This window comes from Octodon degus, unplaced genomic scaffold, assembly GCF_000260255.1.
Source record: "Octodon degus isolate 3935 unplaced genomic scaffold, OctDeg1.0 scaffold00031, whole genome shotgun sequence".
NCBI lineage: Eukaryota > Metazoa > Chordata > Mammalia > Rodentia > Octodontidae > Octodon > Octodon degus.
The window spans coordinates 5,664,752-5,681,893 of record NW_004524607.1 but is presented as its reverse complement, the minus strand read 5'-3'; the positions used below and the strand labels follow the sequence as shown (position 1 = coordinate 5,681,893).

Here is a 17,142-nt window from a genome sequence, read left to right as displayed (position 1 = left end):
ATATTATTCTCAAAAGAAGATAAGTAAATTGGGCTAGCCTTAATTATAGTGGCTGTATCACCAAGTGTGATGTTCTTCTGGGCCCACGGTCTGGCCAGGGCGCCGTGGAGATTGACTTCCCTGCTGCACAGTCTGTAGTGGTGTGGCTGACGTCTTCAAGTCGGTGCACTGGAAACTTCTAAACAGCTCCTCAGGGCTTGCTCTCGCCTGTCTGGCTGGACTAGTTGATGCTGGCTGTTATGAGGGATGGCTCAGTTCCTTGCCATGTGACTTATAGGCTTCGTCACAGCACAGTGCAGAGCTCCCAGGCAGGTGTCGCAGCAGAGCAAGGGCTTGCAGAACACATGCTGCTCTCAGGACCTAACCTTGCAAGGAGTGCAGCATAATTTCAGCCTCATTCTTTTTGATCAGGATAATCCAGAGCCCCACCTGGGTTCAGGAGGAAATTCAGAATAGTCTACCTCTTGATGGAGGGTGGCAGGATTCCTAAAATCCATGTAGTAAATACTGCTGCAGCCATTTTGGAAGACAGTCTTCAATCACTGGGTCACTTCTCCAAGACAGAATGACATCACAGGAGGCTGCTTATAAATATCCGTATAGTCATAGTAAAAACTGCAGCTCATGTTCTGCTAAGCCTTGCAGCGTGGCTACCCTGTGAAGCTCCTCAGCAGCTATACACATGTAGCTCACAGTAACTAAGCAATTTCTAGAATTAAGTTATACTTGGATTGTGCCTGAGGAAGTGAAAGAGTTGATGTTTGTTTACTAGCACGTACGAGAGGTGGGCACTAGGAAAGCGCTAACTAGTCTTCTAATGCATGAAGTCCAAATGGTCTTACTGTTTTCACTTTCAGGCGGGCAAACAGGCGTGGAGTGATTTTATAACTGGTGCAAGGAAGATCACAGGGCTTGTGGTAGTGTCAGGCCTACTATGGACCTGGCCAACTCTGTGCTCATGTTGCTTTGTCGTTCATTCATTCATTTGTTCATTCATTCATTTAATGTATTTAGTAGACATTCATGTAATGTCTCACTACACAGATCAGACTCAAGAGTGATTCTCCTGTTTTTCAGTCTCTCAAGCTTTGGAATTATAGGTGCACACCACATGCCCTGTCTCATTCATTGTCTCAGCGCAGCCCAGGGGCGGGACCAGCACAGCAGGCCTAGGATCGGACCCCCAGCCCCTGTGTCTGCCTAAGTAGGCGCTTTAATCTGCTGAGCTGTCTGGCTGGTCCTTGTTATTCTTTTATTTAAAATGACATTTGAAATAGCTTGTTATATGTCACCCACTTCTAGAAACCTGATTGTGAATTTTCAGGGTCAGCAAGTGTTAATCTTGTGTCCTGTTGAACTGTGAACAGAGACTGGCTCCCTACAGGAGTAGGATTTATTCTTTATCCTCACTGTGACACCAAGGAGACTAGTGGATGGAGGTCCCAGAGAGGCAGGTTTTAAATGCCACTTAACAGGTGTCCTAATAGGCAAAGGCCTGAGGACCTTCTGGGCAGACTGGGTCTGTGCCTACAGGGTCCTTCCAGCAGCCTCATCAGAACCCATCTTGCCAAATGCTCTGGTTCTTAACTCCATTGTTCCTCTTGGTTTTAAGGAACATCTTGGCAGAGTGAAGTAAGTTGAGCAAATGGATGTCCAGTGGGGAAAATATTTTAATAGACATGTACTGGATTTTTTGGAAAATATTACTTGTTATTTTTTTCATTATATAAGTAATTACATGAATATGTGCTCATTATAAAGTTGGTAATGCTGAAGTATAATGTGTTAGTCAGCTTTTCTGTCGCTGGGCCCAAAAACTGTCACAACTTAATGGAGAAGTTTAATTTGGTTCATGGATCCAGGGGATTAAGTCCGTAAGTTCTTATAACCTGACTCCAAGGCAGAAACATCATGGTGGAACAAAGATTGGAAGTTGATGGTGATTGGAAAACAGCACAGGGCCAGAGAGGAAGGGGAAAAGGACCAAGTATAGGAGGTCACAACCCCTTAGATGGACCCACCCACCCACACACAGAGATGTGTACTCTGCTTATCCCCTCAGTGGTTCCCAAATCAATAAAATTGACATAATTAAGCTTCACTGCCATATTCCACCCCTTACCAACCTGAGACCTCTCTTTTCTTTTTTTTAAAGATACATAATTGCAAATCAAGGTGATAGGTAATTAACAATGGTTATTATATTGCATATTGTTATCTTCAAAGTGGTTGCACAGGTTACCAGATATGGTCATGTAAGGTTGATCAACAGCATTGGACCAGCCAGATAGCTCAGGGGACTAAAGTGCCTGCTTAGGCAGGCACAGAGACGGGGTTTCAATTCCCAGTGTGCTGTGCCACACCCCCTCCCCGACCTGGGGGCGGGCGCTGATACAGCAATTGAGCCTGGGCGTGGTGGCACATGCCTGCGATACCAGTACTTGGGAGGCTGAAAACAGGATCACTATAAGTCCAATCTGTGTAGTAAGACCCTGTACTAAATACATTTAAAAAAAAAACAAAAAAAAAAAAAAAACCATAAACACTAACTGTTCCAGGGCCGGGGAGATGGCTCAGTAGAATAAGAGCTTACCAAGGGCCTGAGTTCAGTCCCCAGTTCCACAAAAAAAAAAAAAAAAAAAAAAAAAAAAAAAAAAAAAAAAAAACAACTAGCTGTTCCTTTTAGTGAACTAATAAAAACTAGTAATGCAGTTATCTTAGCATAAATACAGTTCTATTTATCTGTTTTTGCCTTTTCCTCATCCCAGTTATTCTTTACTTTTAATTTTTTAAATTTTTTTGATACAGGGTCTCTCTGCACAGTTCAGACTCACAGTGATTTTCCTTTCTCAGCTTCTCCAGCACTAGAATTACAGGCATGCGCCACCCTGCCCAGTTTCACCGGCCTAAGCTCCTGTGCTTTACTTTTGAGCAGTTTCTTTCCCTTTCACAATATCTATTGTACCTTTTGGGTCTTAGTAACTGTCTCACTAGGGAAAGAGTATAATGTTTACACATGCGAGTCTGATTTATTTCACTTACGAGGATGGTCTCTGGTTGCATCCATTTACCAATCTTAGCCAACCTAAAAAAAAAAAAAAAAAAACGCCTTGAATCCATGCAATAAGGAATAAAAAGGGAGAAATCACTGTAGATCCTGTGGAAATTCAGAAGGTCTTCAATACCTATTTTGGAAATCTTTACTCACGTAGAGTGGAAAACACAAAAGAAATGGACAGATTCCTAGAAACATAGAATTACCAAAGCTGAATCAAGAAGATGTAAAAATTCTGAATGACCCCATACCGGTCAATGAAATTGAAAACATAATTACGACTTACAAACAAAAGCCCAGGTCCTGATGAATTCACAGCAAAATTCTGTAAAAAGTTTAGAGAAGATTTAATGCCACTACTGCTCAAATTCTTTAATTAAATGGAAAGGGAAGCAGTTCTCCTTAACTTATTACCCTGATACCAAAAGCAGAGAAAGACCCAACCAAAAAAGAGAACTACAGGCCAATCTCCCTAATGAACACAGATGCAGAAATCCTCAAAAAAGTAACAGAATGCAGCAAACCATCAAGAATCATACACCATGACCAAGGGAGATTCATCCAGGAAGTAGGATGGCTCAGTGCATGAAAATCAGTGAGAGTAATGCACCATATCCATGGAGCCTAAGACAAACCACTTGATCATCTCAATAGATGCAGAAAAGGCTTTTGATAAAGTCTTAACACTCATTCATGATTTTAAAAAAAACCTACAAATAATCAGAATAGATGGTCTTTAATCTGAGAAAAACCATCTATGACAAACCAACAGCCAACATCATACTAAATGGACAAAAAAGCTTTCACTCTAAATTCAGGAACAAAACAAGGATGACTACTATCACTTCTATTCAATGTAGTTCTGGAAACATTAGCCAGAGCAATTAGATACAAGAGGGAAATAAAAGAATAAAGATAGGAAAGAAGTGAAAATACCATTATTTGCACATGACATGATTCTCTACATAGAAGACATCAAAAACTCCACTGAAAGACTTCTAGATTTGATATCCAAATTTAGTAGCACAGTGGGATACAAAGTCAACAGTCAAAAATCAGTAGCATTTCTGTACCCAAATACTTTCCTTAAGCCACAATCTCCAGGAACACAATAATCACTTCCCTGAAAGTCTCAATAGTTCCAGCATTTTTTCAAAAGTCTAAGTCCAGTGCTCTTCTGAGACTCAAACTCAACTATGAACATCTGTAAAAATCAAAAGCAAGAAGTTACATAATCCTAAAGTGAATGGCACAGGTTAAACATTCCCAATCCAAAGAGATCACTGAAGGGATAGAAAAGCTACAGTCAATAAGTTCAGAACCCAACAAGGCAAACATTAAGTCCTATAGCTTTATATCCACCTTCTGTGGCACACAGTGGTAAAATGTGATCCCTAACAGGCTTGGATACCTCACTCTAATGGTTGCAGTCCACATAACCTCTCTCTTTAACTGGCTTCACTTACAATTTACAGTTTTCCTTAATAGACATCCCACATTCCTAGAATCTCTGGCTCCTGGAATCTTCTCTACACCTTCAGCTTCAGCCCCACAGCTTCACACATTGGACCTGTCAGGGTCTCTTTGCCTGACTCTCCAGCCTTCCTTTGAAATCTGGGTGGAGGCCTCCCTGGTCCTACAACTACAGGAGTCTGCATTACCAGTAAAGCCACTGTCTCATGGTCTGCTGTTAGCAGGAGCAGTAGCTAGGGTCCCTTGGACCATGGCTACAGTGGCCTCTGAGAACCTGTATGGCTGGGCAAAGTGAAGTAAATCCTGAAGAATCAATTCCCTAGGAAGGGTACTTCCTGAGCTGGGATTCTCTTCTCAAATGAAAGGTGAATACTTTCCTACCCTTGAGCCTGCAGCGGGTGGGGTCTAGCTGATTCCTGCGATGCTCTCAAGGTACTTTCTTGGGGGCCTGCCCCTTAGCTCAGTTCTTTAAGAGCCTGCTTAAACTGTCAGCTCAGGTTGCTGTGGTTCGATCCCCAGAACTCAAACCAGCCAAACCTGCCCTGAAGGCATTCTGAGCAAGCAAAAAAAAAAAAAAATCCTTCAAGGTACTTTCTTGCCCCTGTATAAAGTACTTGGTTTCTTCTCAGTAGTGCTAATCGTCCTAGCAGCCACACCTCCTTTGCCCCATCTTAGAAGTGTTTCCTTTTGGGTCAAAGTTTAAGTCGTTCAGGTTTCTCTATTCTGCCTTTTGCCATCAGTTTTTACTATAAAGCCAGCTAAATGTCACCAGCTACCTGAATGTTTAACTGTCTTGAAAGTTTCTTCACCAGAGCAGTAAGTCTAGTCTCCTAATCTCAGTCTCCTTGAAAGTCTTGACTCAGGCAGAATGTGGGATGTCTGCCAGAACACACCTGGTCTCAAGTCCAGCAGCCTACCAATGGAGTCCTTTCCAGCTAAAACCTCCTAAAGCTACTTTTACTGTCTGTATACCTACCAGCATTCTGATCTTCTGATCTCTGACCAGAACTACCTACCAGGCTCTGTTTACAGCATTTTGAAGCTTTCCTAGCCTGCATCTGTCTCTTCCAAACTTTCCCAACAAACCGGTTCCAGAGACTTCTAAACCACCCGTCCAGGTGCAGTCACAACAGCACCTTACTTCTTAGGTAACAGTGTTCTGTATTAGTTTTCTTATCACTGAGAAGCATACCTGACACCCACAAGTTTAGTTTGGCTCACATTTTCGGGGGATTCAGTCCATGGATAGCTGGCTCCAAGGCAGAAGTGTCCTGGTGAAATGGTGTGGAACAGAGGTGCTAATTTGTGTTACCTAGGAAGCCAAGCAGGGGAACAGGGACAGAAGGGCAGAGAGGAAGGGAGAAAGGACCAAAATGTAGAAGCCAAGGTCAGGACTCCATGACCCACCCACAAACACCCAGAAACATGCTGTACTAAGCCCCTAAGCCGCTTCAAGCCAGTCAGGTTGACATAGTTAAGCCCAGCTACGACATGTAAGGAGGCGAGGTGGAGGAGTCACTTTCTGCCGTTACTCTTCACTGCTCCCTCCCTCCAATAACCAGTGCTAACCCAGGTGTGTCTTTCCAGATGTTAAAGAAAGTACTTATTTTTTGTTCAGAGGGGTGTGTATGTGTATGTGTGTGTGCATGTTTTATGGTTTGCGTTTTAGACTTTACAAGTAAATGTTATAACTTGTCCATGTTTTTGCGTATAAATGTTCCCACATTCTTTTTAAAATCCAGTGTTCCACGGTTAGGTGTTTCTAGTACTTAATCATTTTCCTCTTAATGATATTTTGGTTGTTCATAGTCTTATTGTTGTTGTTGCTACAGACAGCACTAGAGTGACCTCTGTGTGTGTACAACTACTCAAGAGAAAAGACCCAAAGGTCTTATGTGGTCATAACCAGTTACTCTGCAGAAGGCTGCCCTCGGGTCCCACCAAGCTGTACATGATCCAGTCCTTCCCACACGGCTCTGACAAACCCCGAATCAACCAGCCTTTTAAAATCACCAAAAATAAATAAATAAAATAAAATCACCAGTAGTATGGGCAAAGTACTGTTTTGTGTTTCCTAATGACAGACGAAGCTGCACATCTTTTGACTGATTCTTTGGCTGTGTTGCCTGTGAATTCTCTGAAAGGACTTTCCTCTGTCTGCTTATCTAATGGCTTCTTTATCTTTTTGATTCTTAAATCTGATTTATATTATGGACATTAACCCTTTATCCATTTTTGTCTGCTGTAAATACTGTCTTCTAAACTGCCTCATTTCTTTTTACTTGGCTTATTTTGCCTTTTGCCATGGAAAAACATTAAAGATAATGTCAGATATGTTGGAATTTTCCATTTTGATTTCTGAGTTCTCTGGCTTGCTTCCTAGTATTCTGAACTTCTCAAAAAATTTATGTAGGCTCTTAGTTTTTTATTGTTTTCTATAAAATATCTTTAATGCATTTGATTACATTATGAACTTATGTTTGTTTTGTCTGGTTTTATTTTGGTTTGTGTGAGAAGAACAAGGACCACCTGTGCTCTCTGGTCCAGATTTAGAAAAGCAGAATTTTGTACATACTGTGTTAGCCTCAAGTAGGAAGAGAGAAAGACCAAAAAGAGAAGATGAAAAGGATTTTAAGAGGGAGAGAAGTAATGTGATAGTGTCTGTGTTAAGGAAGTTGGAAGAAGCTCAGTGCTAAGGGAATTGTTGTTTGCCTGGTTCGTCAAAACCAGTGCTTTATTCCTGTCCTTACTTCCTTGTTTCCTTCACTTGGTGCTCAAAGAAGAACTTCCTCTAGCTTTAGTTCATTAAATTAGCTGACACAGATGTTAAAAGTTTCCTACTGTATTTTCTAGTTTAAATGGCCTTGGTGGCTTCTAATAGGGATACATTGGCAGTTTTTTGCAAGACTCACAAAACTGAGAAATTAAGCCTTCTTAGAACATCCTTTTCATTGTGGGGTATGTGCATTAGAAAGCAGTCCTGGGAGTACTCAGAAAATTACATTTACTTAGATTGAAGGCTTCCAGGTCCAGCTCATCAACACCAACTGGAAGCAGAGGTCATAGATCTGCTGCCAGTATGTGGGGTCAAGAACTGAGGGGTTTTACATCACCACTGTGTTTCAGTCTTGCAGAGTGTGTGTGTGTGTGTGTGCGCGCGCGCACGCGCACGCGCGTGCGCGCTCGCTTTTCCCTTTAACCATGTTACCCCTTCCTGTAGACGTTGTAGCTCTTTGATTCAGTCCTTTAGTCTGAGAATATTCTCACATGCTGATGCAGATCAGGACTCAGCCACTTGGGTCATCATTTCTTTGTGGCCAATTCAGTGAAAGTGGTACGAAATAGTATTTTTTAAGAAGGCCAGTGTAGTGACACACACTTAGAATCCCAACACTCAAGAAGCTAGGTCAGGAGGATCACTATGAGTTCAAGGCCGGCCTAAGCTACACAGTGAATTAAAGGATAGCCTCACACATAGAAAGACCTGTCTCAAATAACAAAACAAAACCAAAAAAAGAAAAAAAAGAAACCCTAATGAGCTCATACTGTTATTGCTAACCAGATTTAGCTTTTCGGCCTTCCACAGAGCTCTGACTGTACCTGTACCTCTTTCTTTGTGCACGGGGAGTCATGGTTCACGCGCCACATTAATACTGTTGCTCACTTGCTTTACCCTACAGTATTTATGGGGCTTTCATTTTTTTATTTATCTGTGCTAACATAAGTATTCTATATGCTGTATTTCAAAAACATTGAAATAATTCTTTCCCTGATTATGTCACCAGCTTGAGATACAATCTGTAGTGTTTTAATTTTATTTTATGTTTCCAAAATAGAAATTATATGATAAGTATATTCAGAGTCTCCACCACCCTCTCTGCAGCTTTCTCTTCCTCTTGAACATGAAATCAGTTATGGTTTCAGCCTTACACTCTTCTTGCTTGCGTGCACAGAGGCCAGCAGGTGCACACGCACAGCTCTCCAACCGGTAAGGCTGGCACCGTACGCCCGCAGTGACTGTCCGCTAGAGAGCCAGACTTGCGCTAGAATGTGCTCATCATTCGTAACATATTTGTTCACTTAGAGCATACTTTTCCTTTATACCTTTCTTGTTTTTAGTCTTTTTATTCTATAAATAATAACTGAATTTTTAAAAACCAAAAATACAAAAGTACAAACCTTAAGAGTTTCTCATTCACTGTCACACACAAACTCTTCATTGTAGCATGAGTTTGTATTTTTCCAGGCCCTTCTCTTTTAGAGAACATTTTTAATTGAAATTTAACTTTTGAATTGTGACAGTAGTAACTTTTAGTTATTGTGTTAAATCTCATTATTTGCCAATTGCTGGACATCAGCCAGAAATTGTCCTTCTCAAAGATAGTACAACCTGGTGTCCACTATCAAGCTAATGAAGCACCTGTCTCTCTTGGCTCCTTTTCTAAAAATAGACCTGAGAAAATGTTACTAAATTTAATAATTGTTATTCAATATAATTTTATTAAACTATTAAATATGAATTAAAAATCATTTGTTGATAAAGTACTCACTTTGAGTTTTATCTTTTACCACTATTACTACTGTGTAGCACATTCTTTGTTTTTCTCTTGAAAACTGGAATAGAAAGATCAGGTATTCTATGAACATTTTTACCAAAAAGTAATTCTGAAAAGCTTCTGATTGTCCCATTTTCTGAAGGTAGTGGAGAAGCAGGCTTGGGTTTTGGGCTGCACATCCCCCATCCTTCCTGGGAGAGTCCCAAGAGCTAGACTGGCCCAGGCAGAGCACTCACGTAGCCCCGTGCACTAGCTCCCAGCGCTGCACCCTGGGGAGGGTCCTAGGTGTTCATTCTTCCAAACTTTCAAAGTTTTCTGCTGTGATTCAGAAAAGTACCAACTTTATGTTATCTGTTTGCCTTATATACCCTGCTTTCTTCTTTCTAGGTATTTTTTGACTTAATGAGGGAAATTCGAGCCAGAAAGATGGAAGACAGCAAAGAAAAGAATGGAAAAAAGAAGAGGAAAAGTTTAGCCAAGAGAATCAGAGAAAGATGCTGCATTTTATAATCAGAGCCCAAACTTCTTTCTTATCTTGACCATACTAATAAATATAATTTATAAGCATTGCCATCGAAGGCTCAATTGACTGAAATTACTTTAACATTTTGGAAATTGTTATGTATCACTAAAAGCATGAATTGGAACTGCACTGAAAGTCAAATTCACTTAAAAAAGAAATTAATGTGGCTTCACCAAGAAGCAAAGTTCAACCTATTTCATAATTGCTTACATTTACCGCAGTCCTGAATGTAGTGTATGAGCTTGTATTTCTCGGGCAGTCTTTCTTGAACTGATAAATAAAAGATGAAATGGGGGTGGGGAATGGAGGAAAGGCCATTTCCTCTAGCGTTTATTATAAAGCTTAAATTTTATATCATTTTAAAATGTCTTGGTCTTCTACTGCCTTGAAAAATGACAATTGTGAACATGATAGTTAAACTGTACCACTTTTTTAACCATTGTTATGCAAAATATAAAAGAAAAAGTTACTGGCATGGTTGTTGCATATAGTTAACTGAGAGTAACTCATCTGTGAATCTGCATTCATTACCTGGTGATTGACTTGGAAAAGTGGCGTAAAATTTGTACATGGAAATTTTTGAATATGCCTTAATTTAGAAACTGAATATCTGGTCATATCATTCGGGTGTGTTCTCGCTGGTACCAGGGATCCCCCCACAGCCAGCCCCCGTCCTGGTGAGAGATTTCATCTTGCCCAGATGGTGGGCAGCTTTTATATAGAAGATTCTTGAGAAATTACTGTCTGCCAGGAGTCTGTTCAAATTCACAAATGTGTGCCATACTCTGGTACTTAAAAATACAAAGTTCCAGAGCTCTTTGATTGCTTTTAATAAACTATAAGATAGTTGAAGATGAAGGGCCAGCATGTACTTGTGAGATAATTTTAGACTATAAGGATTCTGCACCAGTTACCATTGAGTGAGCCCTTTTTGTCTTTCTCTTAAGATGCTGGTCCCTGGAAATGACCTGCAAATGTTGAGCACATAAGTATTAAGTTTTTATCTCCTGGGAGCAGGGCACAGGAAAACCATCTATAGTGCTAAGCATTTTGCACTCTAGAATACTTTAGGAAATACTTGTTCTTGCCACCAAATATTTGTTTCTCAGTTTGTGCTCATGTGGTTACAGTTTGGCTTTATGGGAATTATTAGGAATATCTTTAGTCTGTCTATGTTCATAATAAAGAACACCACAGCTACATTTTCCTAAAGTCAGCATCAACCAGTCAAACCCAGGTACAGTGCAAAGAATATGTTTGGCACACAGACCAGACGTCAGGCTGTCACCGCTGGGTGGCGTTTCCACCAGAAGAATTGTAGGGCACGCCTTGGGAGCCTGATTTCAGTGGGAAGTATACCACTGTCCGTTTCCTTTTCCTCTTTGGAATGAAACTAAGACGGGTGACTCAGCAAAGTTTTTCTTTCTCACTGCTCAGTCTTAATTTCAGCAAGTCAAAAATGTATTCAGGCATTCCATGTAACAGGTGTGTGTGTAGAGCTATCAAAAATAGACTGTTTAGGAACACAGCTCTTTAGATATCACATCCAGCTTGTCGTGTTAAATATCTGTCCATAAAGGGTTTAAGATGTCCATCCTCCATTTCGTATTTCTCCTAAGCTATGCCATGTGCAGAGTCCAAGTTACCGCTGTAACTCGGGCAGCAGGCCCAGCGCTCCATGTGTACTTGTTGCAGTCTCACTGAACCAGGGGGCCTAACCACTAACATTGTGACTTTGCTTAGAGACCTTTCCTCTCCTGGGTACTGAGGTGCTATGAAGCCAATTGACAAAGATGCATCATATGTCTTAGGCTGATGCCACTACCCGACTCGTTTATTTGCAATTTGAGCCATTTAAAGACCAATAAACTTCCTTTTGTAAAATGTCTGTGGTGTTACTTGATGTTTACAATATGGTACAAAAATTCTAATTATTCAACAGAAAAGTTTTCATTGGAGATTTAGAAACTTAAGTCTCTTTGGCCATCACTTTGGGCGTTTCCTTTGTATAATGCCAGATTTCCTAAATAACAGTGTCATCAGCTTGAATCAACACTCAGACGTGGAGGACTCCCATGGGCAGTTCCCTGGAAGATGCTTGGTACATTTCATGAAAATCACAAGTGTAGGCATTGCTCTTGTGATGCTACTGAACTCTAGATGCTCCTGGGATTGAACCCAGTGCCTAAGGCATGGTAGCCAAGTGCTCCAGAGCTGAACTACATCTTTGGCCCCTTTTTGAGATGGAGTCCAAGTAGTGAACCCAGATTCAAGATTCCCCTGCCTCAGCCTCTTGAGTAGTAGAGATTATATGTATGTATTTACCACCGTGCCCAGCTCGTTTTCTAGTCAGAGTGACCACCAAAGAATTTCCAAATCATGACAGGAGTGACTACCCTTGTACTGTTCTACAGGGTTGTTTCACATTTTGATACCTCATGTGAAATGACCTGTTAACTGTCAGACAAAGTTAGAAACCATCTGGTCCAGTATTGAGCACAAGCTTTCAAAATTCAGTTCACTTTAATATCTTAAAAGCAATACTAGGATGAATACATTTAAGTAATAATCAGCATAATTCAAATTTCACTATGTGGATCCATTCTTAACAACACAGGTTATGATGGTAAATTAAGTTCTAGTCTCAGAGTGCCATGTCTCAAAATTTTGACTAGGGCAGAAAAGTTTGGTAGTCTTAATGGTATTTTATCAAAATATTTAGTAAAACACCTGTAGACCTTTCAGCATCAGCCTGTTTATCTAATCCAGTGTGAGAAGTCTTTTGCAGATTGCATTAGAAGGCTTTGTGTCTTTCTTTGGGCAGATTGCTGTGGACTTGGGTATTGCTGGGAAGACAGTGAAATATGAGTTGGGTATTGTAGAGCTTCACGCTGAAGAAAGTACCAGCACACTCCATGCACAAGCACAAGAAGCAAAGTCATCAGCAGAGCAGAGGCCAGGCATGGTGAAGCACACCTGGAATATCAGCTACCTGGCTACATTCATAATGAAGAATGTCAGAGACATGTTCCTAAAGTCAGCATTAACTGCACATGCAGGAAACAGGAGGATGGCAAGCTCAAAGCCAGACGGGGCAATTCTGTGAGACCCTGTCTTAAAAAGGATTGACTGACTGGTGGTGCAGTCCTGTAATCCCAGCAATGAACCTGAGGCAGGTTTACAAATTTGAGTCCCACCCGGCCAGTTTAATGACACCCTGTCTATAATAAATGGGCTGCATCTGGAATAAGGGGGGAGACTAAGGCTGATTAGCCTTAAACTGTCTCCTTACCCTGGATAGGCTCCTAATCTATTTAATAGTAGCAAGAACCACCTACATGTAAGATAACTATGTGTAATTTACTACTTAACCCAACGAAATTCATACCCTTGTTGGCTGTTGTTTTGCACATTGATTCTAGGAGAATTCTAAGATTCTAAGAGAAGTCAACGAGGACATAGGGCTAGTACTCACTGGCACTGGGGCCAGCAGTGAGCCTATGTCCAGTCCCTGGCTTTGCCAGTGGAAAAACAGAGGCCTAAGTGCAGTTAACTGTTCCCTTTTCCTGTGCGAAGGTAAGAACTGCCCAAGTTCTTCCACTCCTTAAGGTGGCACTTCAGCAAGCTTGCAGGTGTTGCCACTACACACTCAGCTTCTGCTGCAGCCTGGTTGCTGAGCATTGACCCGCTTGGCCAGCAGGCCGAGCACCCACCTGAAGGGAAAACCTTGCCTCATGCCCATTTATGTCGTCAGGCCTGGCTATGCATCAGTACTGAGGTGGCATGGTTCTGATAGCCTAGAGCTTCTATTCTTTATTTCACTGCAAAATAATATCTTAGTCCATTCTCCAGTAGTTCTGACACAGCTGTTGTACTTGACTGCCTGTAGGTGCTCTGCAAGAGGCAGAGAGGGAGGTTTAATCATCTGTGTTCTCCATGGGCACCAGGAGCATCCACAGGAAGGAGAGCAGAGAGCACTTGACAGCTGTTTCACGGAGGCTCTGGGCCCATGATGGCTAATCTGATAGGACTTAAATTGCTTTTGTCAGAAGCCCCACAGAAACGAAACAGATAAAGCTGATGGGTACTTGCAAGCATCTGACAGTGAGACAATACTACCCAGGACAGAGTGGTTGAAAAGCTCAGGAAGGAAGCTGAGCTTGGTGAACTGAAGGGAAGGAGCTGGCCTAAGAGCTCAGTCCACCGGGGTCCCTATGGATGTGCGGTGGCACTTCAGGTACCTTTCCATCCAGTGGCAATGTCGCATGCCAACTCGTGTATGGACTTGACATTATCAGGGATCGCTACAGGAGCAAAGGACAAACTCTTGGGCCCTCATCTTTCATTCATTAAAGAATGATTTGTGTTTTCTTCTTTGACAATCAGATTTGAAAGGAGTTGATGTTATAACCCCCAATTCTTCACCGGGGTCTTCAGATACCCAATGGGTAATGAAGCATAAAACAAAGCTTGATCTTTATTTTGTCCTTTACTACTGTAGAACTTTGAATCTAGGTATGTTTCTTCCTTTGAAAAAGTCAGCAGAATAAAGTTTATGAGCCCTCAATTTACCTGGCCTGTCTCATCCCTCTTCAAGATGGAAGACGCCAGGATAAGAGTGACTACAATGTTTGGATGCAGAGGGACCTCCCATCATCACCTTCACTGTTGGTTTTTCAGTGCAGTAAAGAGACAAGAAAGATAAAAGAGGCCTTTATTGTGGGCACAGAGAAGACCACAGGAAAGAAAAGATGTGGAGCTTCCATGGTCCTGGCCAGGGAACAAACGCTATATAGGGCCAGGATGGAGGTGGAGTTTAGGGGGCAGTCTGTGTGATGTGGCAGATAGTGATTGGGCAGAAGGCAGGAACAAGGAAACAGGATATTGTGAAAAGGAAGTGGGAAGTTGTAATTTGACCAGGGAGGAGGAAGGCAGAGCCCAGCACATGGCCTCCAGTGGCCTGTGCCATATTGGCTCACTGTGATGACGTAGCAGAATTTTTTATTAAGGAGGAGAAGACCCATCATTCCCATCTTTTGGTTATAGGAGGCAATGACTCTCTCAGAGGGCTTCCTGTTGAGTAGCAGCACCGTCATGGTAGGGGGCAAGAGCATGGTGGACATTGCCTATGTGGAAGCCAATATTGGCAGTTTCTGCTAGTATAATGAGTTCATTGGCAGTGATGGTGCAAAGCCTGGATTATATAAGATTTTTTTTTAAGTTAAAAACATAAACACATTATTGTGGTGAGGGGACCCAAGACAGGAAGTAGGAAGGGTGTCTGTCATTCAAATGTGTCATTCCACCATGGCCATGGCAAGGGAAAAAGGTATCAATTTTTTAGTTCCTGATGTTTGTGCTCTAGGGGCTTAGGAAAATGGATGCCCTGGGAAGTGCACTGAGTCTAGTTAGAGCTAAGGGGAAGAGCTGAGGCTAAGGCAGGTGTAGCTCCAGGACAAGTTTGGTGAGGTGGGCCTTTAAAAGCCCATTTGCCTCTGTAACTCTAGATCTACTGACTGTGGCATATCTTGCCCTTTTAAGAGTGTTTGTGTTTGTTGAGTTACCATCTATGAACCATATGTCAGAATAGGTATAACCACATTATTGATAATCTTGAGATCTTGAACTAAATGATAGGAGCCATTAGGTTTGAGAACAGGAAGAAGGGGAGTATTGTATTGTGAGTGCAGTTTCAAGGAGACCATTGGCAAAGACACATCAGATTATATATAGGCTTGAGTCTCCCCATTGGTGTTTAGGAGCTATTGGACTTTGGGAAACGGGAAGGCTAAGGGACTGCTGAGGTAGTAGCGGTAGGGTGAGTGGCAGCACAGGTAGGGATTGGAAGTGTTGCAGAGTATGTGGTCAGTGAGGGAAGAGGGAGAGAGGAGCTGGTGGCACATTGAGGTTGGGTTGTAGGATGAGCACTGTGGAGAGAGAGATGAAAGAGAAGTGGAGCTTTTGGAGGAGATCTATTCCCATGAGAAGCGTGAGGCAGGTTGGGATCACAAGGAAATTATGAGTGAAGAACAGTGTCTCGAGTCAGCAGGGAATGGGCCCTGTCTGCAGGGGTCATGTAGGTCAGCCATCACCTCCCACTATGGAGACAGTAGCTTTAATACAAAGACCTGAAAGCTCAGGAAGAATTCTATATGTGGCCCTCACGTCAACAAGAAAAGAGTGTCCTACTTGAGCTGTCCAGCAAGACTTGGGGCTCTGACAAAGACATCTCAGTGGGGGCCATGGACCCCAAACCCTGTCGCTCCTCTTCAGCTGCGGCCCCTGAACCCTGTTGTTCCTCTTCAGTGGCAAGACCAAGCAGGTCAACTATTGATGGATCTGGCTGCAGTGAGTTCTCCTGTGAAGGTAGGGACTTGGATGACTTAGCAGAATTTTTTATTAAGGTGGAGAAAACTCATCATTTACAACATCTAGTTCTGGACATTTCCCCCTTAAAGTAACCCCAAAAGTCCCCAGCTGTTGCCTTAAGCCAAGTAGTCCCCTGAGCCCCAGGAGCAGCAGAGCCTCCAAATGCCCCAAACAATCACTTCATGGGACTAGAATTGCCCTGCCACCCCCACCCCAAGCCGTGGGATTCCTACAGACATTGGAAAGCAGGCCTGAGTTCCTGAGTTCCTGAGTTCCTGACCTGGTCCCATCCCACTCAGCTAAGCTGTGTGCAAGGGCAGGTCTGATCCTCTTCAGCAGAGCACCCCTTCCAGTTGCTCCCCAAGTGGAGCCCTTTATCTCATTGCCAACTAAAGCTTTTTCTTTGCAAATTTGTGGATTAGTATCCATTTCCATTTCCTCAACAGCAAGGGCCCACGCTACCTGTGATAGTCTGGGATTTGTAAAGGATGCCAGAGTTGGTAGAAAGATTTTTAGACAGATTTCCTAGATCCTAGTTGTCCACACAGGGATGCCAGAATACAGACTGGAAGAAAAACCTTGCACAGAACTACACAATAAAATGAAAGACCAGAATTCCAGCACAGGTCTCCTGCCCTCTAATTCCAGCTTTTGCCATTTACCCTTCCCATTCCCAAAGAGACTGATGGGCCTTTATTTTTTATTTTTTTTAATTTTTATTTTCTTATGCTGGAGACTGAACCCTGAGAGCTCGTGTATGCATGCAGAGCAAGTGCTCCACCACGGATCTGTAGCTCTAGCTCCACCCACGTTTTGAATTTGATCTTAAGACAGGATCTTTCCAAGCTGCCAAGGACAGGCTTGAACTTGTGACCTTCCTCCTTCAGCCTCCCAAGTAGCCAGGATGGCAGGTGTGCACCATCGCACCCACCCTGGGGGGCTTTAAATGGAGAGGCTGAGTCTTCCCAGAACCTGATGAATTCAAATCCAAACTTTGCCTCCCTCCATGCTCACCAGCCTTGAAGAATTTCTGTGAACTTGAAGTTCTTGATTGTAAAACAGGCACTTGTTGCATAACTCCAAGAATTATGAGGATTATTTGAAAAATAAGATATTTTTATTACAGGGCATCTATTTTCTCAAATGCAGAGGAAAATATTAACTGT

At 42.3% G+C, this 17,142-nt stretch overlaps 1 protein-coding gene across 1 annotated transcript in view; it reads left to right on the top strand.

Annotated features, from left to right (window-relative positions):
* Rala (RAS like proto-oncogene A) overlaps positions 1 to 11,485 on the top strand; it is a 79,852-nt gene extending 68,367 nt beyond the window's left edge. Inside the window, exon 5 of the mRNA XM_004629562.2 lies at positions 9,472 to 11,485. Within this exon, the coding sequence (XP_004629619.1) occupies positions 9,472 to 9,594 (123 nt within the window). The 3' untranslated portion in view covers positions 9,595 to 11,485. The remainder of the gene's footprint in view (positions 1 to 9,471) is intronic.
* Positions 11,486 to 17,142: the final 5,657 nt, after the last annotated feature.